This window comes from Lutra lutra, chromosome 11 (assembly GCF_902655055.1).
Source record: "Lutra lutra chromosome 11, mLutLut1.2, whole genome shotgun sequence".
In the NCBI taxonomy this organism is placed as follows: Eukaryota; Metazoa; Chordata; class Mammalia; order Carnivora; family Mustelidae; genus Lutra; species Lutra lutra.
In genome coordinates this window covers 78,812,739-78,834,238 of record NC_062288.1, presented here as the reverse complement: position 1 = coordinate 78,834,238, position 21,500 = coordinate 78,812,739, and the positions used below count along the sequence as shown (strand labels likewise).

Below are 21,500 nucleotides of genomic sequence, written 5' to 3'. Positions count from 1 at the left end.
TTTCAAAGTTCATCATTCAGAACAGGAACTAGACTTACTCATTGTTGCTCCAAGGGCCAGACGCTAGAGGAAGGAAATTTTGAATCAATAGAAGGAAGACCTTGCTCATCAAAATCCGTCCAATTGTGACACAGGTTCTCTTGTAAAATAATGAGTGTCTCATCACTAAAAATATTAAAGTCAAGGTCAGATAACCATGTCATTGGCGGGTAGAATGGGTTTTTAAATTAAAAGTGGATCTGGACTAGATGAACTTCAAGGTCCCTTTTATCTTTCCTATTTTGTAAGCTCAGAGATAAGAACTGGTTTTCTTCCTGCAATCTTTCTTCAGTAGTCTGAAATCAAGGAAATAAATCATTTGCAACCATCTGGTGGCCTGCATGGTCCCTGACCCAATAATGTTTTATGACACATTGGAAACCTGTGAAAAATGGCAGAGCAGAAATAGAGTGACAATTGCACATTTTAGAAACATTCCCATCAGAAGTATTGTTGGCTTTGGTACACAGGTCCTCCAATACCTGTAATGAGCTACACACTTGTAGAGAAGTGTAGTTGTAAAAGTCATAGATGAAACTATTTCTGATCAGCAGTTTGGTTCCATCATATTCATGAAGTCAAATGTTTTGTGAGGGCCTCCTGGGCCTCAAGTGCTGTTGTAAAGGCTGAGGATATAGCCAAGAATGTTGCAGACAAAAATCTGTCCTGTATAATTTATATTCTAGTTAGGATGATAAACATTTAGCAAGATTAAAAACAGCAATAAAAAATAATTTCAGGTAGTGGTAAAAGCATTTTAAAGATTCTAAACAGGGTCGTGTGCTTGAGGCTGGCTTTATTGGCGAGGGAGCTACTTAGGATGGTTAGGAACCCACTCTTTTAGGAAGTGACATTTGAACTGAAAGCAGTTGATGCCAAGGACGCAGCCATGCAAAGATCCGCTGAAGAATTTTTTTTTTTTTTCTTTTTACCCTAAGAAACTACAAATGCAAAATCCCACCCAGGGCTACCCTAGTGATTACTGACTACTTACTACCTTGTTCTTTGGGATTGCTTGTGGAACCACACTGTCCAAATACTAGGCGTGAGACCTGGCTTCAGCAAAACATCAGACCCCAAGCTGAAGTTGGTAGAATAGAGGCCTGGGATGTGTCTCTTCTTTCTCTCACCTGCTGAGTCGTCTACTGTATCGTTACTAAAGGTCTCTGTCTAGACCTGATCTGGAGTAAAAAAAAAAAACAACAAAACAAAAAACCCAGAGAGACAGAAAAATAAAGAAGGAAGGTTAGCAGAGAGGAAGTCTTGCCTGCGGACCTATTCTCTTGTTGGACGGGCTTCAAGGGAAAGGTGATACCGCTGAGATTGTTTTCAATATTTTTTGTGCATTTTTTTCTGTGATTAGGATCCATAGCTCTCACCAGCTTTTCTTGGGGTTTTTATACCTCAAAGCGTGAAGAACCACAGCTGTGGAGATAGTTGCAGTGTTTGTCACCGCAGATACGAAACGAAGCATGAACATCTCCTCAAAGGGACTGCAATGCCATTTTCCTCCTCTGTGTGCCCCTCAAGACAAATGCGTGGAAGTAGACAGGTTCACAACAGGCCCTGCTTCAAATGGACCAACTCAAAATGGAAAACAAAGACGAATGGAGAGTAAAGTAAAATGTGCCCCCATAGACACATTTCTTTGTTTTGTAGTTAGAAGAAAGACCACTATGAAAAGATATTGACTGCTTCTTCAGAAAAATGGTATTCACAGCAGGTTATATGAGGGCTGGACAGAGAGACAGTTTCCACACAGCTGAGTACCTTCAGAACACTTTCCTTTTAGACCCTTAGTCTTTGCATCTTCTGTGTGGTATTGGGTTTGAATAGCGAATATTCTTTGATTATTCCCTTTGTGACAAATAGTTTTGCCTCAAACCATTTCTGCCTCTTTAGGTGGTTGTTTATTTCTTCTCTGAGTAACAGAAAAATCTACAAACAGGCTGAAAGAGAGGGCAGGGAGCGTGGAAGTGCAGGGGTGTGATCTCTCTGAGCCGTGATTTACAGGATGAGGAACCCAGATGGTGACAAGTACATAGAGGTCTGCAGTGGTCACAGAAGGTACAGGGACATATAGGGATGTTGTCCCGCATCACCCCAGTTCAAGGTGGAGGCAGCTCGCAGGGAACCATATGGGATGGTTCATTTTTTGGTGGACAACCAGAAGAGCAGAAGCGGGGCAGGGCAGAGAGTCTCAGGCAGACTCCGTGCTGAATGTAGAGCTCCACCCAGGACTCGATCTCAGGACCCTGAGATCACAATCTGAACTGAAACCAAGGGTCGGAGGCTTAACCGACTGTACCAGCCAGGCGTCCCTAGGAGGTTCAAGTTTTTGTTCTCTCTCTTGTCTGTTATCTGCTGTGTGAGCCGAGAGTCATGAATCTGTGCTGTCCTCCCACGAATGGGAAGTCTGCTCCTCCTTATCTCCTTTATACCCTGTTATTGGCAAATGGTATTTGCTTTATAATCTATGCTCCCTTTTTTTTTCTGGGCAACATCTCAGCCCTCAACACTTTTTGTTAACACTCTTCTCCTCTGAACAGTTAGAAGGTGAGTCAATACTATATATCTGTTTTTCACACACAACATCCTAAACATAACCATTTCCTTAACAATTCTCTGTGGTAGAGACATGAAAGAGTGTTGAAGATACAAAAGGAGTTGGTGGGAGATGGGGTATTGCTTTCTGGCAAGTTCTACATAGGTATGAGATTGATGATTTTTCTCCCAGGTAACCCTGCTCTTAAACAACTAGTAGGATTCTTCTTACAACCAAGGAAATTGCACACACACACACACACACACACACACAAACTAAACAAAATGAGGGGTGAGTGTTGAAAGAGAAGTTCAAGGCAGGTCACAAGAGGTAACAGTGTAGGGCCCCCGGCCAGGGGCTGACCAGTTGCATTAACATGAAGTTAGTCAAGTCTTCATAGTAATGATCCACACATCAGTGGCTAGAATAAGAGATAGGAACTAGATGAACCTAAATTGGGGCACAAGAAGGAGGCAGACACAGGGTAGGCGATCTTTAATAACTACGGTCTTTATGTTAGAGATATGCAAGGTGAGCACATAGAGGTGCTTGTCATTCATTGAGACAAACAGGTGCTAGTCACGTGCAGAAAATATTTGGAAGGCATGGGCCGAAGAGGGCATTGCAAGCCAACGGGCCATGGTGCGAAGTTAGAGCTGGAACTCAGCTGGAGCACGGCGGGCGAGGAGGGCCCCCTGGCAGGGCTGGACAGGGCAGGAGGTGCGTGAGGAAGAGCCCTGTCTGCCCGGCCACCGCAGGCATTTTATGCTAAATCCTGTGAGTAGTTCCCAAACAGAAAGGCAAGCATGTTCACAAATCCGAGGCATTATTATGAAAAGAAGGCTTAGCCCTGAGTAGTCACAGGATTCTGATTTATTAATAATGAAACCCCCCTCTCAGATAAACACACACACGACCTCCTGCCCAGATAGTAAACGGTAGGCAGCTTTCAGGCTCCGTGGTGATTTAGATGAAATATCTCCAAGAAGTTCTATTCTCGGGGTTCTTTTATATGAAGTCAGAGACACTCCCTCCTGCCTCTTGGCTGACTCCATTATCTCCTCAGCACCTGCCGGTGGGGGTCGGGTTGCCTCTGACTTGGGGTGATGTCTGTTTTATCATCCAGAGCCCTGCAGGACCCGTTAGTGCTTGGTAGGGGGAAAATCCCTTTCATCTCCGGGCTTCGCTTGATCTAATCGGGCTTCTAACCGTTCTGCCAGTTTTGCCTCAGGTATACAAATGTATTCTTCTTTTCTCTCCCTCTCTTTCCGACATGGATCCACTGTAGATTTCCTGTTACCTCTTTACTGTTCCACTTTTCTTCTTGTGCCCTGTTAATGAAGGCTTGCAAATGTTGCCTTTAGAGTTTTGATGCAGAAGAAAGCCATTATAATATTTTGACCTGAAAGAAGTATGTCCCAAAGTAACAATTTTAGGTCTGTGCTTCAGCGTCATTCTGTGGGCATTGTGAAGCAGAGTGGAGGGGAGGGCTGGGTCTCGAGGCGGGGAACAGAGCTAGGAAATGGTTGTACATGAGCCGTGGGAGTGATTAGGTGACACGCCGTAGACCTAATTTGGGCAGAGATGTGGATTTTGCATGGACTATACAGGGAAAGAGCTGCTTCCAAATGCAATGACTTGAATACGGTGGGAGCCTATTTTTCTCTCGTAAACCGTAAACCGGTCTCGGAAGGGTGGGGGCAGGCTGCTGGGCAACTCTGCTGCATGGGTTCATCCAGAGACCCAGGATGGTGAGACAGCTTCATCTTTTTATAATACTTGTCTTCCAAAATTGCTCTTCTTTTTCTCCAGTTCCAGTCAGGGGGTCAAGGGAGGGCGAGGGAAGGAGAGCATCCAACACGTTCACCGCGGCTCTCGTCGCCTCTGCTCCAGTTCCATTGGGAGGGCTCAGTTGGCCCTGCTTAGCTGCAAGGGAGGCTGGGAAGTGGGGTCTCTGGCTGGGACGCTGTGTTCCCACAGACGACACTGATTACTGTGAAGAAGTGGAGAACGGACTAGGGAGGGGGTACTAACAGTTTACAGGTATTGTCAGTGTAGATGATGCAGTGAGGGCATGGCGGGGAGATGAGGTCCCACAGAGAGTTGGTGTGAGATCTGCACTGGAGGACAAAGTTGGGAAACAGCACCCCCTATGGGAGACCCACCTACTGGGGGCAGAGGAGAAATGGAAAGCAGTGTCCTGGAATGAGTTTCCTTAGTGAAGAAGCCTGGTTCAGAGGTGAAGACTTTGGAGGTTGAATCTTCGCTTGCCCCTTACTAGCTGTGTGACCTCGGGCAAGGTTTTCGTGTCTCTGTTTTTCTTTATTTTTCTCAGCTGCAAAATGCAGATAACCAAAGTACCCTGCTTAGGCTTTGTTTGGAGAGTGAATTAACATCTGTGTAACCCTTAGAACAGCGCCTGTTTACATGACATACTACAAGTCATAGCTGAGAGGTAAAGTAAATTAGGGATCGGAAAGCACACCTTGGATTTTTCAAATAAGATACACGGTGATGGAGCTCTGTAAACATGCATGACCTTATTTGAGCTCTAAAATGTTTCTTTGAAGGTGCAGTATTATTACCTCCATTTTACAGATGAGAAAAGTGAGGCACAATGAGGCTAAGTGACCTAGCTTAGCTAGGTCATAGCTTGTCAGTGACTGAGCTCAGATCTATTTGATTCCAAACCCCGTATTTTTACACACTAAAGTTTTGAGATGTGGAATACCTGGTGAGGGACAAGCTGAGTGCTTGTAGCTTCTTTTTCACTGGTGAACCACAATGTCTTTATCTGTAGAATGAGATAATAACAGTACCTACCTCATTCTAGTAGTACAAAGATAAATGGAGCTTCTTAATGAGAAACTCTTAGCAAACCACTTGGCAAATAATAAACACAAATCTCCAATGCATGATGGTAGCTAGTGACAGTAATGACAATAAATGTAAGTTATGAATGTATTTATTAAAGTAAATAGAACAATTAACGATCTATGATTAGATTTTTAACCAGCCAAATTGCACCCAGTTCTGAGAGTAAATACAGGAAAAGTATGTATTTTCTGGTTATATGTATTTGTGCTGGCTGAAAGTAGATTTTCAGGTCAAGGTTTTTGGGGATGTCATGTGATTACCCACTCCCTTGTTTTAACACCTTTCCCCCCCCTGCCTTCTTACAGTTGAAATTTAGGTGGCCCTAGGGCCCAATGAGAGACACTGTTTGAAGGAGCAGCTTGGAAATGTGCTTGTGCTCCTTCAGGCAAGGAGAGCTCGCTGCTGGAGGGGGCCTCACCGGCCAGGATGGCGCTGTCTGGGTTTTCTGACTCTAGAGTTTCTTTACAACCACATCTTTTTGTAAAAACGAAAAATGTTCTGTACTTGCAATCTTTTAAATTTGGTGATTCTGTCTATGCGATGGGAATATTGTGACAATGAAACAAGGTATGAGGGACTGTAATTAAGAAACAGGAAGACTTCGGGCGCCTGGGTGGCTCAGTCAGTTAAGTGTCTGCCTTTGGCTCAGGTCATGATCCCAGCATCCTGGGATCAGCCCAGAGTTGGGCTCCCTACTCAGAGGGGAACCTGCTTCTCCCTCTCCTTCTGCCCCTCCCCACCTCTCTCATGCTCTAGCGCTGCTGTGTCTTTCTCTCAAAAGAAAAAAAAAATTAAAATTAAATCTTTTGAAAAAGAAATAAGAAGACTTTTTCTACTGCATTTCCTATGCATGGGTTTGCTTAACCTTACTCCTAAGAGAAGAGGAAGTCCCATGGTGAATTTTATTACTTGCTATTTAATTTTCTTTTTTTTGAAGAAACATTTCTTTCCCTGCAACATTTATGGTTATCAGTGGAGAACATTTGGTCCAACCTGTGTGTAAATCTCATGGACTCATGAACTGCATTCAGTTTTTTTGATTTTAGAAGAAATAAGGCTGAAGATTATATATTTGTACCTGATAATTAACACAGTCATTTCAAACTTTAAAGTCATTACCAAACATCCATTAGAAAAATATCAATACTGGCATGTATTGACACCTAGATTTTATTTATACATTATCTTCATAAGCTGATTACAAGTCTGCCTAATTTTTTTAATGTGGGCTGTGAATATTGAGTACTAAAAAGCCAAGGGGTTCTTCCAATTTTAGAAAATCATTTTGGAGATAGATCAGAGCATAGTTTCAAGTATATCATTTCCTCAGGTGAAATGAGGCCCCCTGACATGCCTTCAAACAGATTCTAGGAAATGTAGGGATTAGTGATTTTTTTTTCTCTGATAAAAAGGTACTGTTATTATTTATAATTAACAGTTCACCAGAATTTTAATATTTCAGCAAGTAAAGTAGGTTAGCCATTATGTTTAATCATACCTTTGAATTTTCTGAAGTTATTAATGTAGGACTAACATAGCTTTGTTTAGGAAGAAAAATATTCAAGGTAAATCAACTTTGAGTATTCTATTTTGAGAAAAGCAAGTAAGTGTAATTCAGTTCTTTCCAATTCTGAATAAAACCCCCTTTGTGAAATGGAATGCAGTTTTGAACTCTAACATTTCTGTTTCCTCTTTGACTCACTCAACAGAAATGTTTGTTTATGTAACTAAGTCTCTATGAATAGTACAATAGAATGTATAGAGAGGCACATCTGTATTTTTTTTTTTCTTCTAGACTTGGTGTCTTGTTTTTCAACAACAGTGTGCAAGTTTCACTGAAAAGTGTAAACCTTAAGTATAGTTATCTGATTGGCTGAAAATAAGCTCACAGCTTGTGTTCAGATTGAATTTCTTCAATGAGGATGATGTGGAAGGGACCATCAGCCCTGGAGCTCTTTCTATGAAGCGTGCAGAGTGGCGGAGGAGGACGGTGCTTATACACCGTGCTTATACAGGAATCTGGGAAAACACTGTCCTCAAGAAGAGGAAAGTTCTTTTGGAAAGTTAATCCCTAACTTTAAGTAATTGTGTAAACGATTCACTGATATTCAACATGAAGCTTGATACGCTGCAAGTTGCTACAATGCCTTCTGGTCATCATCAGAAAATATTGAATTGTATTCAGTATAGAGAGATTTGTACTTAAGGAATTCTTTTTTTTTTTTTTTAAGATTCTACTTATTGGGCGCCTGGGTGGCTCAGTGGGTTAAGCCTCTGCCTTTGGCTCAGGTCATGATCCCGGGGTCCTGGGATAGAGTCCTGCATCGGGCTCTCTGCTCAGCAGGGGGCCTTCTTCCCTCTCTCTCTCTGTCTACCTCTGCCTACTTGTGATCTCTCTCTCTCTGTCAAATAAATAAATAAAATCTTAAAAAAAAAAAGATTCTACTTATTTATTGGAGAGGAAGAAAGAGGGAGCGAGAGAGAGCCTAAGCAAGGGGCAAGGGCAGAGGGGGAGGGAGAGGGAGAAGCAGGCTCCCTGAGCAGGGCTCCATCCCAGGACCCTGGGATCGTGAATTGAGCCTAAGGCAAATGCTACTGACTTAGCCATCCAGGCGCCCCCCCCTATTTAACAAATTTTAATGACAAACTTAAGTACTAAAATTCTGTCTGGTTTGAGGGGTTATCTATGTGCTTTTTAAACTAAATGAGGTAGTGATAGGGCTGACATATTGTTATAAAAAATTAAGGAACCTAAGACGTTTGCTTTGAATAAGCAACCATTGCCCACCTCCATGTGGAAATAATCTTTAGGGATTATTAGCTGAGATCTGGAAGGAGACCAGGTCCTGACTATGTGTCATATGATACAGTCTCATGTCCACACTTCTTGGGAGCCTGAAAAACTTTTTGCTTGGAATCCAAACCTTCACAACAGCCTTGGTTGTCTGAATATTGTACTGCATTTTCTAGTTTTTTAAAGTTAAAAATCAGTGTTATTTTCAGAGTAACATTGACCAAATCAGCACAATCCAGAAAGAGCTCAGTAGGCTGATGCAGTGTATATATTTAGAAAACTTGAGGGAAATAGGAATATTTAGTTTGGAGAAGAGAGTAGTTCAAGAGAAAGTGATGGCTTCAGATAACCACTCTCCACTTAATGGAAAAGAGATCACTGGAGAGCAGAACCAGGACCAACACATCTTATTCAGAAGACAGGTTCCAGGGACACATGGGTGGCTCAGTCAGTTTAGGCTCAGGTCATGATCCCAGAGTCCTGGGATTGAGTCCTGCATTGGGCTCCCTGCTCAGCAGGAGTCTGCTTCTTGCTCTCTGCCTGCTGCTCTCTCTCTCTGACAAATAAATAAATAAAGTCTTTTAAAAAATGGAAAAAAAAAAAGAAGAAGAAGAAGACAGGTTCCAATAAGGAAAAGTTGAAGTATTATTTTTTTCAAGTGTGGACAGGATGGTCTCGTGAGGCAGGGAACTCCTTTCATTACAAGTACCTTTTCTTTGAAGGTTCTTTCTGTGTGTATATGAGCCATCCTTTCTTGTTATTTATTTTTTTTGTACATTTTATAATTTTTGTTATTGTTGAGAACTAGACCTTTTAAATAATAACCCCAGAGTTTGTTGTGGTTGTTGTTTTCTTGTTCCTTAATAACTTTCCTGAACGAATTCTGTGAACTCTGTATTCTTTGTCATGTGAGGCCACTGAAGTCTGCTCAATTAACGTAGGGGTCAGTTGCTACCTGGAACCAGTAAGCCTCCCAGTCTCTGGCAAGGGTGCACAGAGCTTCAAATTTAGCCAGAGGTAAGATCTTAGTGCCTTTGGGTCTTTCCTTAGCATGGACATAGCCCTGGGCAGCAGCACCACTTGACTCAGGTGTGTAAATTTGCAGATCCCCACAAGAATCCCAGAACTTTGTGAAGGCTTCTGGGGACTTCTCATTCCCCCAGATTTTCTTTTTAAGCTTTTTGACTAGCTCCTCGTGTGGAATTATTATGCGCTGCCTCAGGCAACCTCAGTGTTCCTCTGGTTGCTTTTGACAAACACCCTCAGGGAAAAGGCTGTTGGTGGCGCTCCAACTCAGGTTCAGAGAAAAACAGCTTGCAAGTGAGGTCTTCCAGGGAACCTCAAGATAGGACACATAATGACAATTCTCTGAGGATGGAGCTTGGAAGGGGCTCCAATCCTATTCTGTTGCCTCTGGCTTCCAGGCCACTGGTTTTCACCATAATTACGGGCTGTTGATTTTCAAGGCTACTGCAAAGCTGCGTAGAGGGGATAGGAGAGAGCTAATTAAAATGTGACAGAGCTTGCCTATCTGACTGAGACTTAGGTACTTTTCTTGAATAATACTCCTCAGATTGGTACAAACTTTGGTTAATTTTCAAAGTTCTAAAAAAGTTGATTTTGCTAGTTCTTTCATTGCTTACATGGAAGAGAGACTATTGAGGGTCCTTTCTCTGCCAGTTTTGCTGATGTTGTTCTGGAAGTGCTTCTTAACCATATTTTTAAAGGTTAAAAAGTTGAGCTCATTAATTTCCAAAGTCCCCTACCACTCTAGCACATTCAGTGTTAACTAGTATATCACATCTCCCAAACCATCCCAGATGATATAATTTACTATCCCTTTTTTTATAAATGTGGTTGTTTAAAATGTAATTAGAACAGACTCTCCCCAAAGCCAAAATATGAAACACAATAGACTGTAGTTATCAGTCTCTGCTTGATTTTACTCACAGATTGGAAAAAGAAACATTACCTTTCCTATAGCTTTTTAAAGTTAGAATGAATTATTCAAAAGGGGTAGGAGATCTTATGCTAATAAGAAGACCTATATATCATGATAACGCCACCTCATTTATAACATTATGCCCCAAAAGAAAAAGAAGAACTATCTAGGTAAAATTTAAATAGCAGTGACTACTGAAAAGGTAAAAATCAAATGATAATTGACTTAAAGCATTTCACAGGATTGAAACATCACCGTATGTGTTTCTTGGATGGTTTACATTTTATTCTCAAGTTCATTTTAATTATTATAAGATTATTGATATGTCTCTTCTGTTTATTTACTTATTAAACATCCATTTTTGTTCTAAGTACTGAGAATATAGGTAAGGAATTAACTAAACATAAGCCACAGCCATTTTGTATCAATTTCTTTTTTCTAAAGATGGATCTGGTGATCTGGTACTGGCAGTGAAGTTAAATAATGTATTCATATAAATCAATTTTCCAAATGTTTGAAGCTAAACCTTTTCAGTTTAACTCACTTTAATGTGACCCTCTCTGCTTCATGAGAAGGTAGTGATCTAATGTCTGAGTGACAAAAAAATCATTTTAGATCATGACTTCACTGTCCTGAAAAACAGCATTAGCCCCCACGGCTCTTGGGAGCAAGGGCTGTTCCACGAATACTGAGTAGCCAACGCATCAGATCAAAACTGACAAGCCCTGGACTCTTACCATGGACTGACCCCACTCTAAGAATTAAGTATATTTATTCACTTAATTTTCCCACTATCCCAAGTAGGTAGGCACTATTATTATCTTTTTCAGATGGGAAAACTGAAGCAGAGAGAGTAAGTAACTTGCCCAAAGTCACATAACTTTTAAGTAGGAGAGCAGGGATTTGAAATTCACAATTCTGGCTCTGTGGTTCATGATCTTAACTTTTAGTCTATCCTGTAAGATGCAAGGATGCTTGTTAGAATTACACATAAACATAAGAGTGAGTTGGCTCTGAGAGCTTAGCTGAAGGAAACTCTTTGAAAAGGATTTGAACTTTGGTGAATTTTCTTTGTGACACATAGAATAAGTCTGTGCATGTATGTGTATATGTGCCTGTACATGCATATTTGTGTGCATAGTAAAAAAGTAAAATGGCCAGAGAAGTGATTTTATTAAACCAGTGTTAATTAGTATTAAATTTTAAATATTTTAATTTTGCTTTTTGGTAAAATTGATGATGCTTTGCTTATCTTTTGCTGTTAATCTGCATTACATGATTGACCAGGAAACTGTCTAGAAATATGTCTTTGGCTAGTTTTACATGATTTTTTGTTTCTTGAGAATTATGACTTACTGGAGTAAAGTTACTGATCAATGTCTTTGGAAATCTAAGAATTGTGTGTTATTCATTCTTCTCCAGTATAATGCACAAATTAACAACTGATTCAGTAGTCTTGCTTTCCTTGATTTAATTGAGTTCTTTGTGGAATCTGGAGAAGAAAACAAGGAGGCAATTTTTAAAGTAATTATTAATTTCTTTTTATTCAAGTAGTTGCCTCAGTAGGGTAAGCAGCCTGAGACACTGTTACCACAAACTCAGAAGAAAAGTTTTGAAAAGTCAAGTTCTTCTTGTTGGGAGATAATTTTCCATGATTCTCTAGCATTTCTGCATGTCTTGTGAATAGAAGTGCTGGATGTGTTTGTTTTGGACTATCTTTTCAAGGGTGGTTTTTAAATTCTATTAATTAATTAATTAATATAAGAGCGAGAAAAGAGAATGAGCAGGGGGAGGAGCAAAGGGAGAGGGACAGCAGACTCCAGCTGAGCCTGGAACCAGACACAGAACTTGATCTCATGGCCCTGAGATCATGACCTGAGCCAAACTCAAGAATCAGATGCTTAACCGACTGAGCCACTCAGGTGCCCCTCTTTTCAAGGGTTTTTGCACAGAAAACAGCCTTGAAGGTAGAGATAGTGTCTCCCTCCAGAGTAAAGGGTGGGTTTATTTACTGTGTAGTATGAGAAAGATAATGTCTTTCTTCAAAGCAAAGGACAAGTATGTTTACTGCCTACTGTGAAAGATTAGGGTTCCCAAAACTTGAGGGTTCTCCTCCATCACGCAACCTGCTTCGTATGCAGGCATCATGTGGCTGTCTCTGTGTTGTCCTCGGATCTTTAGGAACTGCCACATACTCTGGCTGTTGCTATTGTTATGAGTAATAAAGTCTCTGTTCTCTGTCTTCTGTCAGAAGTTCATGAAACCGAGACAAGTGAAATTGTTTACTTCCAAATAGAGTAAAATCTCAGAATCTTCAAACTTCTTGAAATTTATCATTCTAAAATTCTTTCCTAGATTTTCACCTTCATTTAGAATGAACTTCACTTTAGAAGAATGAATGATCATTTCTTTGTTGTGGATTCAGTTGGAGACATGGCATGTTCCCCAGGCTTTGTTCACTGGAGAAGTATCTTATGGCAATTGTTAGTCACATTCTCCCGCCTTTCCTTTGCCCCACCCATCCCATGATCCTTGGTTATAGTTCTTCTTTTTTTCCCCCCCCTCTTCTCTTCTTTCGGAATTCTCTTCTGTTTATCACAGGTACTCCATAGTCTTTTATACATAAAACTAAATACAAGCAAATGAAGTCAGGTGTTTTTAGTGTGTAGGGGAGCTAAAGATTCTTTCAAACCCTTATCTGGTGAAACTATAACTTGATGTCATACGAGAACCCCCCCCCCCCCAGTGCACTTCTGCAGGCACTGGGCAGAAGTGGGTGCATGTGGAGTTGGGGAAAGGGAAGAGATGGACTTCTGCCCACCAGCACATTTCAGTAGTAGACTGGGCAAACATTCCTGATCCTTGGGGGAAAGTCTCTGACCAAATGAGCTATCATCTAACAGTGAACACAAACAATAGTAAGGAAACATTATTTTTGAAAATTTGGATTACTCTTTATCAGGGGTCAGCAATCTATGGCCTGTCCCCCAAATCTGGCCTACTGCTTTTTTTTTTTTTTTTTTTTTTTGTTCATGAGGTTTCGCTGGAACGCTGCCATGCACGTTCATTTACATACTGTCTGTGGTGGCTTTCTGGTTACAGTGGCAGAGGTGAGCAGTTACCATAGAAACCATACAGCCAGCAAAAACTAAAAGATCGACTATCTGACCCTTTACAAAAAAAGGAGTTTACCAACCCCTGCTCTAGTCATGTTTTAGGCCAGTGGTTTTCAATTTCCGGTTGTGAGGAAGACAGAAGAAGGACTGAGCTCATCAGAATCCCCTGGGCAGGCTCACCTCCATCTGCCCTCTGGTTTCTCAGAGGCGTTCCCTATTGAGAGTCACTGTGTTAAACTTTTATGATTCAAGTTGTTTGGTTCCATTAACTGATGTAGATTGTTTGTTTTCATTGTTTGGACCCTCTGTAACACCCCCAAAGTAATACTGTGTTATCTCTTTTACAGGGTTGTGGGAAGAAAATGTATTCCTTCTTGAGAGGAACCAAACAACTACAGGTGCTAAGGTTTCTGGGTGTCTCCATTGGCGTGACACAAATCTTGGCCATGATTCTCACCATTACTCTGCTCTGGGCTCTTTATTATGATAGAAGAGAACCTGGGACAGACCAGATGATGTCTCTGAAGAATGACACGACTCAGCACCTGTCATGTCACTCAGTGGAACTGTTGAAACCCAGCCTGTCGAGGATCTTTGAACACACATCGATGGCAAACAGCTTTACTACACACTTTGAGATGGAGGAATTGTAGAGAATGTCCAAGAAGGAAACCACAAATTCATTTTATTGGACTTGTGAATTTTTGAGCAAACACTTATCTGTTTCAGAAATGTGTAGAAATAAAAATGTGGCCATAAAGGAATGACTAAGCATAGAATTTTCTACCCTTTAAAATAAAGAGGGAAAATTCCATTTTATAAGTCACCCCCTGGACAATGGTTGATGCCCTTTATAATGCTGAGGACAGATCTAATACCCACTTTATAGCCTGTATAAGATTTTTACTGAACACAATTATGCTTTGAGGCTTAGACTTTGGCATAGTTTGACCAACATTTCTGAAGCCATGTAAACAAGTTAAGCTATGGTGGATTTGGGGCTACAGTAAAGTTTTACTTACTTCCATAAACTTGCTAGTATATCAAGTAGCAATGAACTTCTAACATGGGAAATTAGGCAGTATTAATGAACTATATTATTTGGTGACATATTCTTTTGAGAGTGGGTAGATTATACATAAGTAAACTCTGAAGATTGGTGACTACCTAAATGTGATTTTTTTTTTCTGGCTACTTAAAATATTCTTATTACTTATAAGAGCAAATTAACACATTGTCTTAAACTGATCAGGGATCTATGTGTATATAAGAGTCTGTGTTAAGTCTGTAAAATTCCGTAGATTTCAGTTCTTATAATGTTAAGAATAACAAGTGTGAGTGAAAAGGATAAAATTGTCCTGTATAGCACCATTATTTTTAACCTTTCCTGTTAATAGAGCTTTAAAATTCCATCTTGGGCTTATATTACGTACATAACTGTTAACTTAAATACTTAACCACTAATTTTGAAAAATTGCCTGCGTGATGCATAGGAATCATTATAATTCAGAATGTAGTCTGGTCTCTAGGAAGTATTAACAAGAAAGCTTACACATAATGTAGTTCATTCAGCACAATCTTGGATGTTACCTTTCTCCCAAACTAAGGCTCTTTCTGACACTCAACACTTTTTAAAATCAGTTCACCTTTGTCTTCTCCAAACAAGAGGCAATAGTCTATAAGTCTGAATATAATTCTGCAGAGAATAGTGTTCCTTTTCTCCAGAAAAATGCCATTAGAATCATTAAAATAAGTGACAATTTAACTAGAGATATACTCTGCTTTATTTCACTGATTAAGATACTGTGGTGAATTACACAGATTATTAAATTTTTTACGAGAGTAAAATATATTTATTTGAAATGGGGAGAGTGCATTTTACTGTATTTTGTGTATTACGTTCATTTCTCAGAAAATGGAAAGAAAAAATGTGTCAATAAATATTTTCTAGAGAGTATTAATTTGTCTCTAATTTTTATACATTATAAGCATGTTTACCACTCAACAGGATTAGCAAGGGGAGAGAAATATAAGAAATCACTGAGAAGCACCTGGGTGGCTCAGTGGGTTAAAGCCTCTGGCTTCAGCTCAGGTCATGATCCAGGGATCCTGGGATCGAGCCCCGCATGGGGCTCCCTGCTCAGCATGGAGCCTGCTTCCCCCTCTTCTCTCTCTGACTGCCTCTCTGCCTACTTGTGATCTTTGTCTGTTGAATAAATAAATAAAATCTTAAAAAAAAAAAAAGAAATCATTGAGTAAAGTAACAATAATGATTTCCAGACTCTGGAACTAGTCTGTAAGAGAATGTATCTTCAGTGAAGAAAGATGAAAAGATACCCATTTACTTTTCAGGTTTGTTTTTGAGTTAAAGGATAAATAATGCACCTTTTTTCTATAATATAAAAATATGCACATTCATGCTAATTTATCTTCTCAATGTTTTACATCCCAGTCTCTTAAAGTAATTTTTAGAAGAAAATGAGCCTAAGAAAAGCACTATTTGAAACCAACTGCCAGATTTCGTCTCCTCCATAGGTTGAATTGAAAATTGAGTAAATCCTTTGCTCATTCAGAACCAAAAGCATCCCTTTTTATAATTTCCTCCAAACCCCCCTCCCCATAACTTCACCTAAAATTGAGACAGCTATGAGTAGTATTTGAATTATTTGGATAATGGTCAAATTATCCAAATAGCTGCTTTTCTTTTTTAAGATTTTATTTATTTTGTTGACAGAGAGTGAGCCAGCACAAGCAGGGGGGAGCGGCAGAAGGAGAGGGAGAAGCAGGCTCCCCATGGAGCAGGGAACCCCATATGGAGCTCGATCCCAGGACCCTGAGATCATGACCTGAGCAGAAGACAGACAAACGTTTAACCTACCGAGCCACCCCGGCGCCCCTGAACGCCTGCTTATTTTGTTGATGTGTCTCAGGGACAGAAAGAACAGGCATATATTGTGTTGACTTCAGTTTAAAAAAAAAAGAAAAATCCTCAAATTATAAATAAAAGTCAATTTCTCCATTTTTAGACTTCTGATATTTTGATTTATCACCTGATTTAGTACTCTAGAACAGCCAGCATAAATTTAGGCAATGATCTTATATAGACGGTACTGGCTTACGGAGAAGGAAGGAAGGCCGTTTTGGGGGGGGGAGTCGACGCAGACCTCTTAGGGTGGCGGGGGGTGCGTGCAGCTGGAATAACAGCTTCCAGACACCTTAAAAAGTCTATTGACTACGGGAGCGCTGAAGGAGCTCACTGTTTGGGTATGCTGCAAACAAAATTGTTAAGTATTTTGGGGGGAGTTTTTTCATAAGCTTTCTTTTCCAAAAATCACCACTTTTTTAAAGTAAAAATTTAAGATTATTTTCAGGCTAGTTAGTCCATTCAGAGTCTCCTGGAGATTCAGAATTGATAGTAGGAGACAGTGTCTGTTCTCAAGCACTATATGATCTGGTGGCGAGACGCTCGTGCTGATCACAGATAAAATTCATAGGAGAAGACACAGTGAGTGGGGTCGTGGTGAGGAATAGGAGGCTGAGAAGAGGGGAAGTAAGGCAGCTCCACCAAAAAGGTGGCTTTCCAGCCGAGTCAGGAAGGAAGAGTGATGTTTCCCTAACTCATGGAGAACATTCCATGACTCTGAAGTTAAAAAGTGTGTATTATCTTGGGGGGTGGAGCTTGTCCTTTCATGTGGTTAGAGCACAGGATGCTTGAAGAGCTACCATGGAAAAGGAAATGGGTGAAATTCAGGTTTTTGAACTTCACTTCATAAGCTAAGCAGGGGGTCATTGACGTATTTTCAGAAGAAGCGATTTGCCTTTCAGGAATTTAACCAGATTAGCCGGTGACTGAGAGACGAGCGGCAGTGAGACAGGTGCAAGTATGCAACCCCATGGGGCGGCCATTCTTTATCTTGTGTAGGCACGGGCCACTCCAGATTCTAGAACACTCCAGACTCTGGCAGAGGGCTGACTAGATTGCTGCTGCTGTGGTCCTGGAGAGAGAAGGATCCTTAGCAGGGCAATGGAAGTAAAAAAATAAAATAAAATAAAATATGCAATGTATGCATTAGATTACAGCAGGGTGACTCCACAAAAATTGGCATCAGATTGAGTACGGAATGAGGAGTAAAAGACCTGAAATTTCTGAATTTTGTAGCTAGTGCATTGGCAGTGGCATTAACCTAGATAGAAGACTGGAGGAAGAGTGGGTGTGTGGGAGGGTAATTAATTTGTTTGGGACATACTGAGTCGGACATGCCTACAGGACCTGCAGATGGAGATGTCTTCAGGCAGCTGTAAATTCCAGTCTGGAGCCCAGAGAGTTCACTGTCGAGCCTGAAAATTTGTATGCATTTCTTTCTGATCTCAGAAAGCCTGACAGAAAATGGGCAGAGAACCAAATCTAATATGAGAAGAATCTTAAGCGGGATGCTACAAGAGCTTCCTTTTGTCTGAACTCCCACTCCTGAGAATGCTTCAAGCGAGGTAAAGAAAAGAGAAATGAACATACCACGGAATCTTCTGTGGCAAAAGGAGCTGCCCTTTAAAAAAAAAAAAAAATTACTGCCAAGTGCTATGTTGCTTATCCAACCTCACTTCCAATGATTGCCCTGTGATTTACAAGTGGAGTCATCTTTCCTGTTAACTGAGTTCTTTTTCCTCTTCTTCAAGCATCTCTTAGAAGCATGTATGGGAGAGCCAGTCGTGACCATCTTGAAAACCATTTATTTTCTCTTAGAATACGTTATTGCGATCATTCTTCATCTTATGCATTCATGGTGCCTACCAAGGGCCAGGCCCCAGGGTGCTAGGTATATTACACAGATTTTTCTCAGCTCTCTACAACTTTTTGCAGTCTACAGGCATCGTGATCCTCATTTTACAAATGAAGAAGAAGAGGGACTCAGAGAGATGGAGGAAGTGGTTTTTACTAGTGAGTGGTAGTGCTCTAACCTTTCCCCCTCACCACGTTGGGACATGGCATCTCCATCAGCCTGCGGTAAAACTCAGCCATTGCCTTCCATAGAAAGCTGAATCCTCCTCCAGGTCAATCAGCATCTCAGGCCCAATGCGTCTCCGAATTCTGGTACTTCCTTCTTCAAAATGAGTATTTTTTTCTAATTTCATTTTTCCCACTATTTCCCAGAACAAGTCCAAACTATCTAAAACTTTGATTGAAGCCATATGCTTCTCTTTTCTCCCACCTCTTGTCTCCTCCCATTGATCTATCTTACATGCATACACAGCCAAATTCATTTCTTTTTTAAAAAAAGATTTTATTTACTTATTTACTTTAGAGAGAAAGAAAGAGCAGGGAGAGGGACTGAGGGAGCAGGAGGGAGAGAATCTCAAACAGACTCCACGCTGAGTAGGAAGCCCAATGTGGGGCTTGATCTCATGACCCTGAGATCATGACCTGAGCCAAAATCAAGAGGCAGATTCTTAACAGACTGAACCAACCAGGTGCCCCCAAATTAATTTCTTTAATCAACTTTATTTAGGTGAGATATCTATATCTCACATGTTTTAAGTACTAGTTTTGCAAATATATACATGCCTATAACTACAACCACAACTGAGGTATAGAACATCTCATTATTTCAAAAAAGTTGCACCTCATGACTTTGCTGTAAAACTCAACAATCCCCATTCCTAGCCCCAGGCAACACTGATTTGCTATGTCACTCATTTCTTATAAAACACAATTCCTATCATATCACTTCCTTACTCAAAACTTCCAGGAGTTTTTTGTTTGAATTAAGACAGAGCTTCCTAGCTCATTCGTGTATGTGTCATTTATGTGGCCCTTTGGGCTAAATGAAGGTCAGAAGTGACTGACTATCCTAGGTCTTGCCCGACTAAGTGTCCATTACATGGAAGCAATAACTCAGCGCCCAAGTGTGGCTGCAATACAGGGTCTGAAACAAAATAGAAGTGAGTTTATGAGTCATAAAACATACATGTGTGAGTAGCCCAAGGAGTCAAAAGCCTTCTCTCCTGCTGCTCGGCTGTGCTAAGACATTTCCCTGATACACGTGGTCCCACAAGGCACACTCTACTTACACATACAGGCTGAAGAAAGGGGAAAGTGGAATGGGAGGAAACATGCTTCTTTCCTTTACAGACACACACAGAAACACACATCGCGCCCATTCACATCTCACAGCTCTAAAGGGGAGAGGGGATAGTTTTGTTCCAGAAACCCATGTATCCAAATGAACTAGGAAGTTCTATGACCATAGAAGGAGGAGAAATTGGTATAGGTGTCAGTTAGCAAACTCTACCACATTCCTCAGTGCTTGTGGGATAAAATCTTCCACTTGAACTAATTTTTCCAGAACTATCCCTTTTACTTTCCCACAGGTTTATATATACCAGCCACATGGGTCAACCATGGTCTGCTCATTGCCTCTGACATTGTGGGATGTATCTTGGGCCTCCTTGCTTTAGCTCACTTCACAGTGATCCTCCAACATAACTTTATCTCCACAGGCTCACCCTGAACTCAGCCTTTTTTATTTGATTTTTTAAAAGATTTATTTATTTATTTCAGAGGGAGAGACAGGGAGAACTCAAGCAGGGGTTGGGGGCAGATGGAGAGGGAGAGAGAAAATCCTTAAGCAGTGCAGAGCCTGATGTGGGGATCCATCCCAGGACTGTAGGACCCTGAGATCATGACCAGAGCTGACATCAAGGGTCAGACACTTAAATGACTAAGTGAGTAGTCATTAGTCTAGGCACACCTACCCTCAGCCTTTAAATCCTGGCTCAGCAGCCACTGCCTATGTGCAGCTTCCCCTGACCACTCCAGCCCTCAGCAAACTGTCCTCCTCTGACCTCAGCACTTATTAGTTGCCATGATATCTAGGTAGCTCCTTGTGTTTTCTATTTTATAACACTATTTTTCATTTATATTATTATTTTCTCTTCGCGTGTTGTTTTTTCTTAGAACAAGCATGCTACGTTGTATCCCACTCAACACTTTGCTTAGGGCTGGGTAGTGTTTCTTGGGTATCAGTGCATATCTATTCACTATGTGTATGAATTAATACATGCATGAATTATGAGTTAGTTAAGTGAATCAAAAGCTATTGTCCAAAGTGATTCCAATAAGGAGAAACTACTCTAAAGGAGGCCATCTGTTCTTGACTGGGATAGAAGACACTGGGTTATCATGGGCTAAGTACTAATTTAGCTGTAAGTGGTTATAGATTCGATCTGCAGAATGTAGTTAGAGCTCAGTCATGTCTTATAAACGTCTGAGTGAACTATCAAATTGTACTTGTGGTGTAACAATATAATAGTCTTAGATTTATAAAATGCTTTCATGCTTAACTCCAAACTCTATAATCTACATTTGTTAAACTGGAATGTGCAGAGTAAAAGCTCAGTTCACATCACTGGGGAAAAAAAAAAAAACAAAAAAACTCTGTGGAGAGTTAAGGATTGTAGCAGATTACTACTAATCTTGTAATTTTCATGTAGCTCTAGAAAGTAACTTAAAAAATATGTGGCATTTGAAATTTCTGCCCTGAGTGTATCGATATAGCATTTCATTTACCCTTCTCATAGTACCAGTGAGGTAAGTTTTATAAGAAAGAAAAAGTTACCTGTGGATCAGAGATCTTAAGGAACATACCTAAAATTACACAGCAAGGAAGTGCAATTTTAACCAGGTTTGTCTAAATTCAAAGTTCATGCTCTCAACTACTTTATAAGAGAGCTGCTATATTAACAGATTTCCCAAATTATTTTCAATTTCTTTGTCATGACATGTTATTTCAATATGCTTCTGAATTTTGCTAATTTGTATTTCTTTAGAAATTTTTTGTATATATTTGAAAGTTATATTCACTTATTTTGTGTGTGAACTCATTTATCTTTTATAGATACTGTATCATGGACAAGCTAGAGTCCTACAAACTATTTATTTTCAATTTTTTTTTTTAGTCTGAGAATTTAGAAGGTATACATCCTGTCTTTAATTCTATGAGATAAAAATTTTTCTAAAAATCTGTTTATTATCAACATTAAGAATGCAAAAATAGGACTTCCACTACCAGCTAAAATGGAATAATGGAGATTAAATGTATCCTTCTCCTTGAAATATACAATAACAACAGTTTTTGAAACAATGTTTTTTTAAGACACTGAAGATTAGGCAATAAAGAGAGTGATCGTTGA

General features: G+C 40.3%; 1 protein-coding gene across 2 annotated transcripts in view; it reads left to right on the top strand.

Annotated features, from left to right (window-relative positions):
* The window catches only part of TSPAN12 (tetraspanin 12), a 63,413-nt gene extending 48,382 nt beyond the window's left edge, over window positions 1-15,031 (top strand). For both annotated transcript variants that reach the window (XM_047695099.1, XM_047695100.1), the window contains exon 8: window positions 13,661-15,031. In XM_047695099.1, coding sequence (XP_047551055.1) covers window positions 13,661-13,966 — 306 coding nt within the window. In that variant the 3' untranslated portion in view covers window positions 13,967-15,031. The remainder of the gene's footprint in view (window positions 1-13,660) is intronic.
* Window positions 15,032-21,500: the final 6,469 nt, after the last annotated feature.